The following is a 16,935-nucleotide window of genomic DNA, read 5'->3' on the forward strand; positions in this document are numbered from 1 at the left end:
AGCAACATACTGAAAAGCTGCACAGAATGTATAATTTCTTAAAAGCAGAAGAGAGAATTTCACAGAAAGGGTACAAATCAAAGTTCCTGGGTTTCTTGTCTCCCATTTGAAAAAGGTGTATATCAAGTTAAGGGGAAGCTCTTTAGGTCTGTATGACCAGTAAAGACTGGTCTAGATTTCGTACCTGAAAGGACTGGCAAGATTTCATCTGGTTATCTGAGAGTGCCAAAGTGCTCTGTATAAGGTTCTGTAGCACTAGGAAATGAATATCATAGACACTGAAAGAAAAAAGCAAGAGAAAGAACAGTGGTTTTAATCATGATGATTTTTGTGCACGAGGTGCTAGACTGTTACATCAGCACAACAGGTAAACTGAATCACCTGCTCCTTTGAAACAGATGCCTCAAGGTCTGAGATCACTCCAGCTGAGAATTATGAATGTAAAAGAGCCTATCATATCTCCCTCAACCTTCCACCCTGAATTTCTGGACCAGCCCAAATATCAAAGTTCTCTTTGATAGCATCTCTTCTTAAGGTATAAAAAACTGCTGTCAAAATGGTAACATGACCAGAATTATGGATTACTGTCTAGTTTCAGTTTGGAATATTCAAATGGTAAACATTTATGAGACAAGTATCTCAGGTTTTCAGTGCTGGCTTTGTAAAACACCCCACACACCAGAATCCTAACCCTAGGAGACAGCCTGGGTACCACTGAGAGCTACCTGCAACTACTTCTTCCCCCTCCCATGACTCTTTTATCAAGCAGATCCTACTCAAGTCTTATGCTATGCTTCCAAGAAGTCACATAATTCTCTGATAAGGCTTACACAACTCTCTTTCTTGCCAACACAGGTAACAAACAGCACCTGAGAGATCAGAGAACTGAACCACTCATGTACAAAAAGTCTTCTGGGTATAAAATTCTAATTGTTGAGGGCAGGTATAAACACTTCAGTATTTCAATCTTAGTTTTCCTTCTCCATGCCCAGTGCTTCTGTTTAGGAACAGATACTGCTTTTTAACAGAGGATCTGCATTTGGCTCTGGGAAAAAAAATCAGTATTGACCTGTACTGAAAAACACCTCCCTCATGTTCTACAGCTTTCTACAGAGAGCGTTCTCAGAACTACAGATAATTCTTAAAATACTTCATGCAATGTCAATGCAGTAGAATGATGACACAGGAAATGCAATGGCAAAGGGATCAGCACAACAGGATGGTTCCACAAAGGACAAGCACTGTGAAAATCTAGGCTGGCAGTGAAATCACCACAAGGTAGAGAACTCCAACCAAAGATCTCCCCCAGTGGCAGTCAGCCCTTAAATGAGGTCTAAGAGAGATGCAGCCAGGCTCCACCCCTTCAGTCTCACAGCTGAATTGCCTTTACTTGTGCTCCCAGGTCCTTTCCCAGATGCTCAATCAGTGGTTCAAGCCACACACTTTGCAATATTCTAACTACTTCCTAAGATCTGGAAAGGACTGTAAGTGAAATAAATTTCTTTTGAAGGGCAAAGAAGATTTTGGAGATAAAAATCTGAAAATCTTAATTTCCTAATGGGGAAATTTTAAGGAGGTCATTCCTGCTGTCAGCTCATTCAATCATCAGATCCATGCTAGAAATCCCTGCAGCCTTGCAAGCGTACTTTTCTTCTAAAAAAGTTTTACATTGGAAAAACAACAAACCAACCTTAAACAGCTGAAAGACAAAGTGAATTAGAAGACTACAGATATGCCTTTGTAGCAGAAATGCTAAGTCATGTCCTGAAGCAGTGATGGAGCACCTGGGGGGAAGGCAGGGCCAACCCAGGGGAGCTCAGGTGCATGCAGTGCACTGAGTAACCAGAAGGGATTGAGCCAGGAGCCACCCCTTCCCAGACCTCATTTAAAGGCTGGCAGTGGAGGTGGGAGGTTTCTCACTAGAGATCTCTGCGTACAGGAGACCCTTCAAAGGTAAGCAGATTTTCTTTGTTTTGGTATCTATAGCTGCTGTACTGGGGCTTGTTCTCATTTACTACAGCCTGACTTGTGCTACCCTGCTATTATTGCTGTACTTTCCATCATGTTATAGCATTACAATCTTTCACAGATCTGAGGGCTTGGAGTCATAGTGGGAAAAAAAAAGGTATTGCTGTTCCTTACCTACTAAGACTGTCTTCTTTTGTGGTTTGGTTTGTGTCTTCTCCAATTGCCATAACTCGAAATCTAATCAAGGGAAGGGGAAAAAAAAAAAGTACTGTAGCAGAAGTAGTGTGAAGCAATGTACCTCGTGCTGATCTCTATTATAAGATCTTTATTTTATATCAACTGTGAAATGCAGAAGTTGACCATTGGTCACTGTAACAATACTGCTCCAGGAGCTCTCATTGTGTTAGGGAAAAAAAACGCACACAGCAGACACTGCAGAATTGTACACACTTGGTATTTTACTGAGATTGTGGACTTGCAGTTATGATCTACAGCATTTCTGTAACATATAAGGTTAAGAGAGGGTATCAATAATGCATGTGTGTGCTCTGAACTGCCCACGCTGCCTGCCCATGTAGAGTCAACACCACTGTCACTAAAATACCTGGCAAAGAGCTCCTGCAAAGTATCAGGAATCTCCAACTTGGGGTTTCCCAGAGTTGAGCTGAATTTTGCTTTCAGTCTTTCCACAAACTGCTTGAACTCTGCTGCACAAACCTTTAAAAGCAAGAGGAAAAACGTTACCAATCCCCACTTCTCAGAGCAGGGAAAGGTGCTCTACTTCTGAAGTGTTCATAGAAGAATGCAGTAGAAATAGCAAGTGTTGAATTATCAAGTCAGAGAAACAGTCCAACAGACAATAGTATATAACAGCTTTTCAACTTGAAGTTGAGACTGATTTAAGCCATTAGAAGCTCAAAACTTTTAACTAATCAAATCAAGCATCATAAATTGTGCCTACAATCCTGCATTCACCCATACATGCAGAGACAGTATTTCAGCAGGCAATTGGATTAAAAATATTATGTTCCTGAGCAAAAATGTTGTTTTCTTCAGGTAAAAAGGAGGCAGAGAGGATTAAAAAATAACCAGTGCATATGGATGCTCAGTCATAGGTATTGAGAAACAAACACACTGAAAAAATGTGGGTTTTGTTGCCTTGTTGATGTGTCTTTGGAAGGCTGTCCGCGTCCACCTCACTGCAAAAACAGCAATGATGCTGCACTTCTACAGTGATGCTATTTTTAAACATAGTAAAGAGTACAAGGGAGAGATAAGGAAGCAAATCACAGTAATTGAAACACGGCAAGTACTCAGTAACACAAGCTACTTCAGCACTCTATGACCTTTCAGATTGTTTCCCTCCTACCTGTGGTTCTTCATAGTTATTTTCCCTATTCATGAATTCATCAATGAGGGCTTTATCTTGGTAAACCTCAGCAAGGCAAACTCTGCAGTAGATAAAATTGAAGGTGTCACTGGTTGAAGCTTTCTCAATTTGTTACTGCTCAGAGAAAATAACTTCAGTTGAAAAACAGAATGAATGGAAATATTCTGCCTAACTTGTCAGCATCCTATCATCAATGCAATCAAACCAAGTGCTCATTTTGTTACTTCATTACTTACATGTAAGTGTAAGAGAGCCACCTCTCACTAGTCTTTCATATCCCTACACCTCTAGTAAGAGCTACCTGACAATCACATTGATAACCCAAATCAGATTCAACTAGTTCTGCACACATCTGTCTGGCTGAAGATTAGCAGACAGTAGAACTACATGCTGTTTGATATGTTCACATTTTTTTCCTAGCTTGGAAAGAAAAAGCAATGACAAACACTTCTAAGCACCTATCAAGACACATAATCTGTGATTTCCTTTCATGGTTTTGTGGAATTTCTACCTTAAGAACAAAGGTGCAATTGCAATGGATCAAGCCAAATTTTCATTTCAGGCAGTGTCCTCTTGTAACAGATACCAACGGGACACAAATGGAAAGATGGATGAAGAGGTGGTGCACAGAGTCACCTTGACACTTGTGTCAAGGAGTTCTAAACTCAGCTGTGTTGCATTGAAAACCACCACTGCTTGGAAACTGCTGGCTGTGGTTTTTATGTGGAGGACCCAGTTCTTATGTTGGTTAAATAATTGTTTCCCCCCCCTTAATAGCACAAATATATTACATTATTTGATGGTTCTTTAATATCTCCCCTTAGTTCTCTTTTTCAGCCACATGAATAAGTTCATTCAGCCAATCTTTTTCTACAGTCCATTTCTATCTGATTGTGCCTTTCACTTAGCTCTGATTTTTCAATTTTATGGCATCGTTCTTGGAAGTTATGGGAGAGGGAATAGTAAGCAGAGCACCAGCTGAGATGAGAGGTGTGCAGGACTCTGGAGAGGCAGTTGCACGATAGATTCATTTATAGCCACATGCTATTTCCTGTACTGTTCTTTATGCCTTTGATAAACCCTTCCCAGTGAAAGGACAGGTTTGATAGCACTCTGCATGCAGAAAATTAGGAGTTTATATTCCCATGAAACAAGACATAGACATGGGGAAACGCGGCCCTTAATTTCAGGGGAATTTAGCTTATACTGAGAATGTAGACAGAAACCTCCTTACTTGTAGTTAAGATAGGTCTGGGGATTTCTGACAATGTAACGAGCCCTTCTTCCAACAGAGTGGGAAGTTTTATCGAGGGACTCCTCAAAACTGGCATGCATGATATCCCGAACTACTTGCCATGGAACAAAGGGCCCTTTTACCTACAAAGAACGAAAACACTGAGAGTTAAACTTCAGCTTTTATGGACACAAGTGATGGTTGTGAACCAGAAGGTTTCCAAGCACCAAAGAAATGTGTTCAGTACACAGACATACAACAGAGGTGCTGGTGAATACCTTTGCATTCAGCACATGACTGGCAATTCGGCACAGCATGAGTAAGACGTCTTCCTGCACGGTCCAGGTGACCCGCAGACGTGTCATTCTCTGCAGGGCACTCTGGTCAGCTTCATCGTGGTAGCGCAGCCTTTTGCTTTTTTCTACAGGTTTTTCTTCTAACAAATCAAGAAAAAGATAACTCAGCACTGCATATTTCAGTGGATTCAAACTTCTACCACAGGCAATCACAGAATGGCCTGTGTTGAAAAGGACTTTAAAGACCATCTAGTTTCAGCCCCCTGCTCTGGGTAGGGCTGCCAACCACTAGACCAGGCTGCCCAGAGCCACATCCAGCCTAGCCTTGAATGCCTTCAATATAAAGGCTATGTGTAGCTCCAAGGACAGAAGCCAAAACTAGAGAATTACTGGGCTAAACATGCCCTCACTGCTTAGAAAATCAGCTTCAATCTTGGGATAAATGGGCTAAAGAATTCCACGGAACTTGACTGGTATATGCATGGTAAATGGTTATAATGTACAACTTGTACAATAAGCAGGTGCTTTGAGCAGAACAACAATTTTCTTTCCCCAGATCTCATTTTGTTTTAATTTACACTGAATTTTTCTTAGGACCAGGTGCTGCTTCAGAGTAGGAAATAGAATAACTTGCCTTCAAAAGATATCTGAGGAGTAAAAAAGGTGAAAACTATAGTTCTTGTCACTATAAGCACAATACAGCATGAATTTTCAAGTTGTAGGAGGAAAAGGTGCTCATTATGACAAGGATGAGAACGGAAAAGCAACAGCTGGGCTTTCAGTTCTCACCAATAGCTTGAATCACAGAATCACAGAATGGCCAGGGTTGGAAGGGACCCCCAGGATCACAAATCTCCAACCCCCTGCCACATGCAGGGCCACCAACCTCCCCATTCAATACCAGCCCAGGCTGCCCAGGGCCCCATCCAACCTGGCCTTGAACACCTCCAGGGATGGACGGGGCATCTGCAACCTCTCTGGGCAGCTGTTCCAGCACTTCACCACTCTCTCTGTAAAGAATTTCCCTCTGACATCCCAGCCAATTCAGATGATAAGAGCTTTCTCTACTGTTGCTGTCTTTTTTTTTTTTTTAAATTTATCTCAACCTCATTAAGATTAAAGTAAGATAGAATGTCTGATAGGAAGAAATTTTCTTAACTACAATCTTTGTTTTGCTTTTTTTTCCTTTTGTACTGCTTTGTCAGCCTTGGTTCTCTCATTCAAAAGTGAAAAACTGATTGTATCAGGGTAGCTTATTGTGAGATACAACCTCTGAAACAAGGAGCAGTCTAGGTATGCACAGACATGCAATGGATTAAATGATGTTTATCTGTCTGGATGTGAATTCCTATGAGGACGATGAGGATTATAGGGCTAGGAACAATTCCAAAGTTGAGATCGTAAGAATGAAAACTCAGATCAGGAAGAACTACACAGCAACAGTCGAGGAAGTAAATGCATTAATACCTTGTCCAGAAATGAGAAAACAAGCCTGTAGGTAGCAAAGAGATTACCTAAAGATTCTTAATAGTATGATGCTCTAAGCCAGCTGTCTGACGTGTTATTAAATTGCAATAAGTTCATCTGCCTGAGGCACAATTAGAATTTCTTTAGCATTTATAGGAGCACAGTCAGGATTCACACACATGTTAACAGCTAAAGCAAGCTTCTGGACCTTTTCTCTACAAGTGGCAAACCAGAGAGCTGGCCTATAAATTTCCATTTTGCACACTGTCACCTCACCTTTACTAAAGGAAACCACATTAAGCAGAGGCATCAAAAAGAATGCTGCTTCTTGGTGGTATGTGCTGGTTACTTACCTTTCTTCTTCTTCTTTGTTGTCTTTCCTGTATCTTTCTTAAGCCTCTTCCTCTTTTGGTTCTTTCCACCTCTCACTCGTTTGTTTCGATCCTGCGTAGCTTCCTGACTTATTTCAATACATTCCTTTTTCTGGACAACAGACTCAGGTCCTACCTTTGGTTCTCCCAAAATGTTAATTTTATTACCTAAGATGACACGTGATTGAGGTAATGAATCTTTATAGCAATTACATTCTCCAATACTAAGGTATAAAAAGCAAGTGCCAATTTCTCTGTATTTAAAGACAGAAGCTCTTTCCAGTGTGCCCTTTTCATTCAACATGGTATTTCAGGATACTTCTCAGCAGCTTACATAGAATAAAATCCCACTTAAATATGGAATTATCAAGTAATTAAGTCTCCAGCACAATGAAAAAACACAAGGGAACTGAACTGAGCTTTTATATTCAACCTGAAGCATTTTTTCCTACTTAACTTAGATATGAGGCTACGCAATTTTAACAGTACGTTTTCTTTTTGAGTCCCTCTGGACGATCTGCAAACTGCACATTGCAAAAGACAAAATACTGTTCCTGATATTCAGGAACAGAAAAGGAAATTATTTTCTTATTGATTATAATGTCCCAGGAGCAACCTAGGTTACTGCAAGGAGATGGAAATAACGATCGATATGGAGTGTGACAAAGTCACTAAGTCAGTACATTACAGCCCCACCAGCATCACCACCTTACCTCCAGTACTGAGTGGAAGAGGGTGTTTGGTCAGGAAGGTTTGGAGTCTTACTGTCAGTCTGTTCTCAGAAACTGTATTTTCCTACAACAATACATCTTTTAAAAAGTTGATATGCGAAAGGAGTGCAGCAGTGTTATCATCACCATAAATAATTCCTTTGAGCAGTATAAGTAAGTTTTCAGGATAAACCACAGAAAGATCTATGGCTACGATGAAGAATTCATTTGTCTTCTTACTACCACATGTTTGAATGGCTCTAGTTTTATTCTAAAATGACCACTTGATTATGAAGGTTTGAATTTCAGTATATCACTTGCTGTAATTATTAGGGAGCTTAAAGTCTTTACAAGGAAGTAGTGGCACGCAGGAGGTCTTTGAAACTTTTCACTACATGAAGTTGTGGATACTGAAGATCTAAACATGTCCAAAAATCAGTTGCACAAGCTAATGCTGGATGAAAAGTCCATGAAATCAGAAAGGCCTCAAGCCCCACTTATTCCAGCAAGCCCCACAGTATTCCAGCACTGTCTGCTCAGAACATCAATTTAGGGAGATCATACTATAGACATCCCTTCCTCCTACATCCTTTCCAACCAAACTTATTGGCAGCCATCAGAGACAGGACATCAGCCAGAGCTGTGATGGCCATTTGTATGGGCTGGGCTTTCCAGTATTATTTTATTATGGACTGAAAACAATCCTACAGGGGACCTGGGAGCACTGGTGGATGAAAACATGACATAAACTGGCAATGTGTGCTCGTGGCCCAGAATGTAACATTTTGCAATCAGTGTCTCAGTCCTTAAGTGAACAAAAATCTGCAACAATCACTGAAGTATGAGATGGTACCTTCTTAGTTTTATTGATGATGTAGCTTGTCCAGATCCAATTGCGTTTTAAATGCCCGTAAAAGCTGGAATCCAGACCTGCAGCTCCTAGCCCATCCCCAGGGATAGTTCCATCATCAACCACTTCTCGGCTGCCTCTAAGAGACAGAGTAACAAAACAGTGATTATTTGGTAAAAGCAGCTGAGAAAGCATTCCCCAAGTCATGTGTGTGCAGAGCTCACCTCTTACCTTCCTCTGGTTTGGAAAGAAGGGGACAAAAAGCTACCTCCCTCTTTTAACTCTCTTCCAGAAGTAGAGTAACAGCAAGGCTTTTTCCTTAAGCATTCATGCCTGATATTTAATGTTTAAAAATGATACTTGAATCACTTTCATTATAGTTAACTAAGTTCCAATGGTCACATCAGACGTAACTGTTATCATTCTTAGCACAGAAATAATGACAACACCTGCTCAGATGAGAAGCTCTCTCAGGACACAAAAGGCTACTATGAAAATATGGATTCAGCCAAGCTTTTTGTTCACAAAAACATTACGCCATTCATCAGATCCAAAATGTGGCATTGCAGTTACTTCCAGTCAAAACCAAGATATCCCATTGCAGGAGATTTGTTACCATGTAATATGCTGAAAAGTGGGCTGGTAACGTAAAAACAAGGAACAAGGAACTTGTCCATCTGATGATTACCAAATGGTAATCAGTGACACAAGCATGAAGCAGACATACGTGGTGTATTCCAACATTGCACATTTCCGTTCCAGGTTGTGCTTATCCACTGCTGACTGCTGCTCCATTGCTAGTGCAGCCTCCTCCTCCTGAGGGTTGCTTCTCTTTGAACGAGGGCAGCGGACAACTCCTACACAACACACAAATGGTTTGGACTATCAGGATGAGGAGTCAGGCTTCAATCTAACTTTAATCCGCTCTGCTATGGCAAAGTACTGCTCTGACTGATGGCCCAAACTGCACTCATGTCTGAACTGCTTCTCAGTAACACCTGCCACCTCCTTGCAGTCCATGGTGCCCCAGCTAACTCTGAGTACAAAGCACTAAACTAACTCAGTGTCATCAGGAGCAGAATCTCATCCCTCCATTATGTTTATGTTACACCTGCTGTAGCTGTATGTCCTATTGAAAAAGGACCAAACACGAAAACAAACTGAAAAAGCAAGGTGTAAAACTCCCTTTGCTTCCCAGCTCACTCAGGCTGTTTGCTTGAAGGTTTAGCAACACATTTATACTCGAGAGAAAATTCTGTTTGAACTAGTGGAGGATTATGGCTACTGTTTTCAAAAAGGGTTTTTTTCTTTTTACAGCTGGACTGAAATCTAACAGGGCTGTTATCACATTTGTTACTTCCAATATAACTGCAATAATTTTTCCTCTAACGTTGCTTTTAAAATATTAAGTGTAGAGTTTGTAGTTTTCAACTTTCACAGAGTTAAAAGGACAGAACTCCAAGTTCCAGCTTTTTTTGGTGCAGCAGGGGAGCAGCCAAGAGAGCAAAACACTGGCAATTACAGAACAGAGCCTGCATTAAGTTTAAGGAAAAACAGAGCAATCGTGGCATAAGCAGAATAAACAGCAAAGGTGGTAAGAAGGCACAGAAATATCATACCCAATGGTGTGTTAAGGCAGACACACTGCAGATCAAACCAGAAGTTCTCCACGTCCTGCATGGTGTTGAGGACATACAAACGTCTCTCAAACGGGCGGCTGCTCTGAGCCAAGTTATAGTGGGGGTCACAGATTGTGGTATCAACAATCACAGCGTTTCTCTTCATATACACAAACACCTGGTAAATACAGTGTGTTTCAGGCTGATGGAGATCAATGAAATAGCATAACTTACAGAACACAGCTTTTAATACAGTATAAGGAATTAGGAATGAACCAGAATTATCTCAGCCTTTGCTGTTTCGAGCCAATACTCCAATACTGTTTAAAGACACCAACATCCACTGTATTGCATTCTATTTCCAAACCTCCTGTACTAATGATCCAGGAATTTCTCTTGCAGACTTAGAATGATTTCTTTTCCCCCTTGTGCATGGGACTATTCCAGGTTTCCACAGAGAGTGACTACTTCCCACGACCTCTCATTTGGAGGTGTATTTATCTATCTTATAAAATGTACATAGGGACTGCCTCTGCCTTTGCATGTGCTCTTTATTTACAAAAAAGATGCTCAAGAATGTTCTTATTTTATAATGATAAAGGACTTTATTCTCTGTGTCAGGCATCCAACACCTTAAGGAACAAGAATGTGGCACGCTCATTTCTCATACAATGCTGCCAGTCTGCAAACTGCCAAGCCATTATTTACTGCAACTTTCAGCATTATACATCTGAACAGTATCTTTCCAAAGAAAGTCAAAACAGCCAGAGAAAAAGCAACCTAAAATACGTTGAACTGAAGGTCTGCATGTATGTCTGAAACGTCAGTAGGTATCTACAATCCCCCAAATCTTGTTCCATTGAGCCAATATCATTAATGGTTAAATTTTCAGATTACCTGATCTTTCTCTTGAAACTTCTCTGTTGGGCCAAACTGTATCAGCCCCATATAACACAACCGTTGAAGGTTTTCTACCACTGAAAAGATGTACCTCCTGCAGCAACATTAGAAGCATTGCAATTAGCATTCATGAAGACAGAAACGATACCAGAAAACATGCAATTTTTAGACAGCAACCTCAAGTTTCAGGAGAGCAGCTGCTTTTCTGAAACACCAGGTTTTAGAGTTTCTGAAGCTGTATTTTCTCTGAGTTGTCAGTTCACAGAAAACTTGGAAAGCAGAAAGGTTACAGTTACAGGCCTTAGCTGAAGACAGGTTGATACTATCCAACACTATTCACTCCCAGGTGAATGCCTGCAGATTTGGAAACATTGCACAAGTCTCCCACCATCCCAATCCATGCCTTTGGCCATGATTTCCTCAGGAAACTGATATTTGCAACCTTAATGATTCTGTGTGATTCTGATTTTGTGTTAACAAATACGCATTGAAACTAACAGTGCTATTAATTCCATGTACCTAAATGAGTTTCCTTTAATGCTGCTTCCCCTTTACATCTGCAACCTCACCTCTATTTCTGAACCTTCTAGATGAGGAATGGCAAACAATGGCAGACATGCCAGTCAGAGCACATGAGCAGAAACTGAATGCTACCTACGAGAGGCATGAGCTAAGTAATGTGGCACCTTTTAAAAGATTTATGAAGGACAGCATCGTTTAGACTCTATTAAATTTTGAATTTCACAGCAGTGAGGAGTGTGTTTTGAACAGAAATAACATCCTGCTGATGAGTTATGAAGGACAGTGCCTCCCAGTTCTCAAACACTGCCTGACAGCATGCATGAATGCCATTTATTAGTTTCTTATTACCTTCCATTTGGGAGAGAAAAATAGTTTGGCACGCTACCCTTAGAAGATTGATGATCCTTGTCTTGGGTAACAAAGTTGTCTTTGACACAAACAGGAAATAACTGAGAAAACTGTCAGCCACTTGTTTCCTCCCTAGAGACATTTTCTTTGACTCCCCTGCTCACCTTTTGTAGAGAAGCTGCTGTCGGACTGACCTTGGCAGAAATCTGATCAGTGTGTGCTTTTTTACTGGATCATTTAAAAAGTCTTCCAGACCATCAACCTAAAATTATTTGTTAGTTAATCAAAATACGAAATATAATTGCATTTTAAAGTATCAAGCTTTGATATCATCAGAGCTGTTGATTCAAATATTTTTTACACAAAGGTTACTGCTTTTGTGAAATGGTTAAACGTGATCCATGCGAGTCTATCAGATGGGAGATTCAGGTCACAGAAAGCTCTCTGTAAAATACAAGTTTCAGGATGTGCAGTGTTACACAGCTATACGTATTTCTCACACAGCTGTTTGAACAGCTAGCTTTTCTGGAAAAGAGACTATCAAGAATTAAAATCTCTACTTTCCACTGCCTAGTTTTGTTAAACAGCCAAGACAATACCTGTTACTGCTCATAGGAACAGCTGAATTGTCAGACTTGAAATGAAACCAATTATGAAAGAACAAAACAATAAAGCACTGTACCTTGTAGCTCACTTGCACTATCTGAACAAAGAGTGAGAGAGGCAAGCAGAGAAGAATGTCACTGACAAGAGCCCATCCAAATCCAAACTCTCTGTGAACTGGCAGAGGAGGGACGTAGCGCATCCATGACGTGTCATCCACATACACTGGGAACGAGACAACTGGCTTAGATTCAGATAGCATGAACACCATTCTTACTGGAATTGGAACTGGAAATTTTATTGGTAGAAATCTTTTGGCAGTTCATTGTTTAGTTATCTGAAAATTACCTACTTGATGGATTTTTTCATCCTTTTTTGAAGTGGACTTTTATATTTTTCAGTGTTGGGAAGGACTCTTGAAAAGCATATTTAAGCCTATTAACAGTAAGTCTGCTCTTGTTTCTTTGCTTACAGACACTTCAGAGGATGCCTGAAAGCTGCTAGTACAATAAATTCCCAATATAATCTGTTCCAATGCTCAACTATCCTGTAATTATATTAAAAACCTAAATATCCCATCCAATTCTTATTCTTCTCTAGTAGTATGAAGAACAGTTTATCAACCAACTCCAATACCTGTTTTCCCTTTAGAAGGCATGCATCCTGTATGACAGTTTCTTTTTATACGAGAAACAAAAGGTGGCAACATACTGCACATTAGTATAAGCACAAATTATGCAACTGTGGCCTCAGTGTGGACCTAATAAAACAAAATCTAAACCATTTCTCCAAATTAAGACAATTTGGAATTCAAAACCTGCAAGTTAGAAATAGCAAACCTTCCAGCTTGTTGTCATCCATAATTTCAGCCTATTTTATTTTGTTATGTAAGTCATTAAGAAATAAAGTAGAGCTCTTGCATGATATCCTTTTCAACTTGAGAACAAGTCATTAATCTCTCTCAGTACTTTTCCCAAGCGATTGTGTTCCTACCTTCATGTGTTGCCACTGAAATCATATTGCCAAATGGTTATGGAAATACTCCACTGAACCTTGACAAAGCCACAAGGTAGGCCACTTCTTACCCGTTTGATTAGACAATTCTACTTCTGAGTCCTGTGCAGCAATTTCAGGATTTGTCCCAGTCTTCATGATTTGCACGATTCCATCTGCCTGGGCTTCATTCACACTCGGCCTTTGTTTGCTGCCTTTTTTCTTACCATCACCATTTCTTTTTCGGTCTGTTCCATTTAAAGGATGTCCATAAATTAAGTACCAGAGGAACATGTGGACTATTCTTAAACGGGGCATTTTGGGAAGAAAGCCAAGAAAACGCCCAAGACCTGGAACTGGGAGGAAAGATCAAGTACCAGAAGAATTAAAAAGTGAATTAAAACAGGAGAAATAGCTATCCCTGCAAAACTGATGTGAGGAAAACTGGAAGGCAATGGGGGAAATCAAAGGCATCTCTACAAGAGAAAGAAAAAACCCAACCACTTAGGAGAGTCCAACATCTGAATCGGACTAATAACAAATAGAAAAATGAAAGATGAGAGCAAACAAAGTTTGGTGTACCTGTAACAGGGTGATAGTTCTTTAGTTGTGTTATGCCCATTTTTTCATCGGTTTTCTCTGCACGACTGTTATTTTCATCTTTACATGAGCTCTCTTGTGCATCTCCTGACTCAGGAAATGCCTCTTGCCCCAGGTTTTCTTCTTCACCGTGGTCCTGGGATGATGGTGTCTGGGGAACTTTAACCCTGCATTAAAACCATACAGCACTTTGTTAAAATTTAGGTAAGATATGATTGTCTGCTTCAGTTGAAGAGAGATGGCATCACTGCAGCAGGTAATTAAAAGAAATGCAAGTTTCTTTGCAAAAGGAAGGTCTTGAACACTTACACTGGATAAGAGCACTTTCATAGAAAAAGAGGTCCTTTTATGGGCTTATTTGAAAAGATAAACTGGTTGGTGTAATTTAACATGCACAACACTCTGCTCTCTTGATATGAAATTTCTTTTTTTATTTTAATCTTTTCAGACAAAAGGTAAAGGTGATTTTCATTTGAGAATGCATCAACAGATCCTAAATAATGGACTGGAATATCGTCTTAGAGAATTAGCCTCCTTATGAGGCTACCCAGTTGGAGTGGAAATGCTAAGTCATGGCTTGAAGCAGTGATTGAGCACCTGGTGGGAAGGCAGGGCCAAGGGAGCTCAGGTGCATTGAGTGCTCTGATTGATCAGAAGGGCTGGAGCCAGGACCCATGCCTTCCCAGCCCTCATTTAAGGGTTGGCAGTGGAGGTGATGGTCTCTCACTGGAGATCTCTGCATACTTGAGGCCTTGCAAAGGTAATTTTCTTCTTTTGTTTCTGCATCTCTGGGTATATTCTGTATTTGGGCTTATTCTCAATTGGAGCAGCCTATGACTTTGCCACTCTGCCACTACTGCTGTTTTCCATCACATCATAGCATTAGAGTCATATTCCTTCTTTTATGCTTTGTGTCCAAAGTCATGAATATTTTCTACTCTCTGCCTAAATCCCAAATGAAACAGAGTGGGAATTTCTTCCTCACTGATCTCTACATTTCCCATATTTCTCTGTCTGTTGTTGCAGCGAGCTGTAAGTTTCCTCTAAATACTGCACAAAGATTATAGGCCTAACTTAGGTCCCAAATCCACTATTAACCATACAGTTAAGAAGCTTAGTGTTGCCCATAGGAAAGCCCCGTCCTCTGTGAAGGGCAAAATTCTGTGCATGATAGCATGCCAAACAAGCCTCTCTGAAATGTAAGCAAAATGAGAATGGAGAAGCCAAGAACTTGAAACTAGGACAAGGGATTAGTGTTTAGTTCCTCTTCTTGCCTTTGTCTTTGGGTGATATTCAGCACCTTGCTTCGTCTCTGTGCTTTCATTTCTCTATTATTAAAGAGAAAGCTAATAGTTCTTTTGCTTAATTTGTATTTATTCCCTCTTTATGTTTTTGAAAGCACCAGTTGTACTAAGCCAGTTTCTCCAAAAACCATACAAACCATCAGTGAAACTTGCCTGCTTGCTGTGCTTGAATTAGAGATCCGGAAACGCACCTGCTCAATGGCACTTCTTACAAGTGGGTCACTAGGACTCACTGAAGGATGAACAACAAACTCTACCTGTTCAAAGAAGAAAACAAGTAAGAGATATTTATGGAGATGTTAGCTTTTCTATGTTTCAACTCAGAAGCCTGCTTAAAGTTTCTCATACACTCTTTGTTGTCAAAATGAGATTAAATATAATTGTGCTGTAACCTGACAGTGCAGGGAGAGAAGCAACAGAACCACTCAGAAAGGAAATGCAGGGACACTGATCTAGGGACTCATCATGATTCACTGCAGTACAATAATTGAAAGTAACCAATAATCTGGTTTTCAGAACAGCTTAGTTCGGGACTAAGCTGCCCAAAAGGGCAGCTCACTTCTTGGTTCTTCTACAAAAAGTAAAGTTCTCCTTGTGTATCAGACAAAAAGGCCCAAAATGGAAAATAAAAAAGTTATGAGAAAAGCTGCTTCTGTCACCAGGATTTAAGCAGTCACCTTTTTACTAATGCCATCCTGAATGACTGTGGTACGATAGATTCGGAGGAGTCCTTCTTGTGAAAGCTTCTGTACCAACCGGATGATGGATTTCTTACAGCATTTAGTGGAGACACCTTCTTGCTTCTCTTGATCCATGACCATTTTCTGAAGCCTACAAGATACAAAAAATGCAGCACTTTAAGCTGAGAAATACTACAAACTGCCTAGGCAGTTTGCTAGAACTCAGCCTTAATCTGTACTTTCTCTGTTATTAGGCTTATCCTTTTAGATGAACAATGCTATTCTATGCCAGGCAGGATGTGGCTCTGGGCAGCCTGGTCTGGTGGTTGGCAACCCTGCATGTAGTAGGGGGGTTGAAATAAAATGATCATTGTGGTCCTTTTCAACCCAGGCCATTCTATGATTCTTATGACAATGCTGTTCTTATGTGAGCCCAGGCACTGGCATACTATGAAAGGAGAAAAAACTGTTGATCTCTAGAATAGTTCCAATCGATCTCAATACAGATTCCTGTTCTATTTATGTGACATACAGCATTTAAAATTTTGCTTGTTTAATGATCTGCAAAGCAGATCCCCTATATTCTTCCCCTATATTCAGCACTAGTGAGGCCGCACCTCAAGTACTGTGTCCAGTTTTGGGCCCCTCACTGCAAGAAAGATATTGAGGCCCTGGAACGTGTTCAAAGGAGGGCAACAAAGCTGGTGAGGGGTCTGGAACACAGGGCTGATGAGGAGAGGCTGAAGGAGCTGGGAATGTTCAGCCTGGAGAAGAGGAGGCTCAGGGGAGACCTCATTGCTCTCTATAACTTCCTGAAGGGAGGCTGTAGTGAGCTGGGGGTCGGCCTCTTCTCTCGTGTCATCAGTGATAGGACCAGGGGGAATGGCTTCAAGCTACGGCAGGGGAGATTCAGGCTGGACATGAGGAAGTATTACTTTTCAGAAAGGGTGGTCAGGCACTGGAATGGATGCCCAGGGAGGTGGTGGAGTCACCGAGCCTGGGGGTGTTCAAGGAAAGGCTGGATGTTGTGTTGAGGGACATGGTTTAGTGGGAGCTATTGGGAATAGGTGAATGGTTGGA

At 40.7% G+C, this 16,935-nt stretch overlaps 1 protein-coding gene across 1 annotated transcript in view; it reads right to left on the reverse strand.

The window, feature by feature from the left end:
• Positions 1 to 16,935, reverse strand: part of GTF3C1 (general transcription factor IIIC subunit 1) — a 38,802-nt gene that overhangs the window by 8,665 nt on the left and 13,202 nt on the right. Inside the window, 18 exon segments of the mRNA XM_042827782.1 lie at positions 185 to 278; positions 2,143 to 2,205; positions 2,573 to 2,685; positions 3,338 to 3,419; positions 4,593 to 4,735; positions 4,871 to 5,028; positions 6,709 to 6,894; positions 7,440 to 7,521; positions 8,290 to 8,425; positions 9,014 to 9,143; positions 9,906 to 10,083; positions 10,803 to 10,899; positions 11,840 to 11,937; positions 12,358 to 12,503; positions 13,364 to 13,627; positions 13,854 to 14,038; positions 15,329 to 15,432; positions 15,853 to 16,006. Of these exon segments, the coding sequence (XP_042683716.1) occupies positions 185 to 278; positions 2,143 to 2,205; positions 2,573 to 2,685; positions 3,338 to 3,419; positions 4,593 to 4,735; positions 4,871 to 5,028; positions 6,709 to 6,894; positions 7,440 to 7,521; positions 8,290 to 8,425; positions 9,014 to 9,143; positions 9,906 to 10,083; positions 10,803 to 10,899; positions 11,840 to 11,937; positions 12,358 to 12,503; positions 13,364 to 13,627; positions 13,854 to 14,038; positions 15,329 to 15,432; positions 15,853 to 16,006 (2,413 nt within the window).

This window comes from Centrocercus urophasianus, unplaced genomic scaffold, assembly GCF_019232065.1.
Source record: "Centrocercus urophasianus isolate 14NV4802_14NV808 unplaced genomic scaffold, USGS_Curo_1.0 seq_29, whole genome shotgun sequence".
NCBI lineage: Eukaryota > Metazoa > Chordata > Aves > Galliformes > Phasianidae > Centrocercus > Centrocercus urophasianus.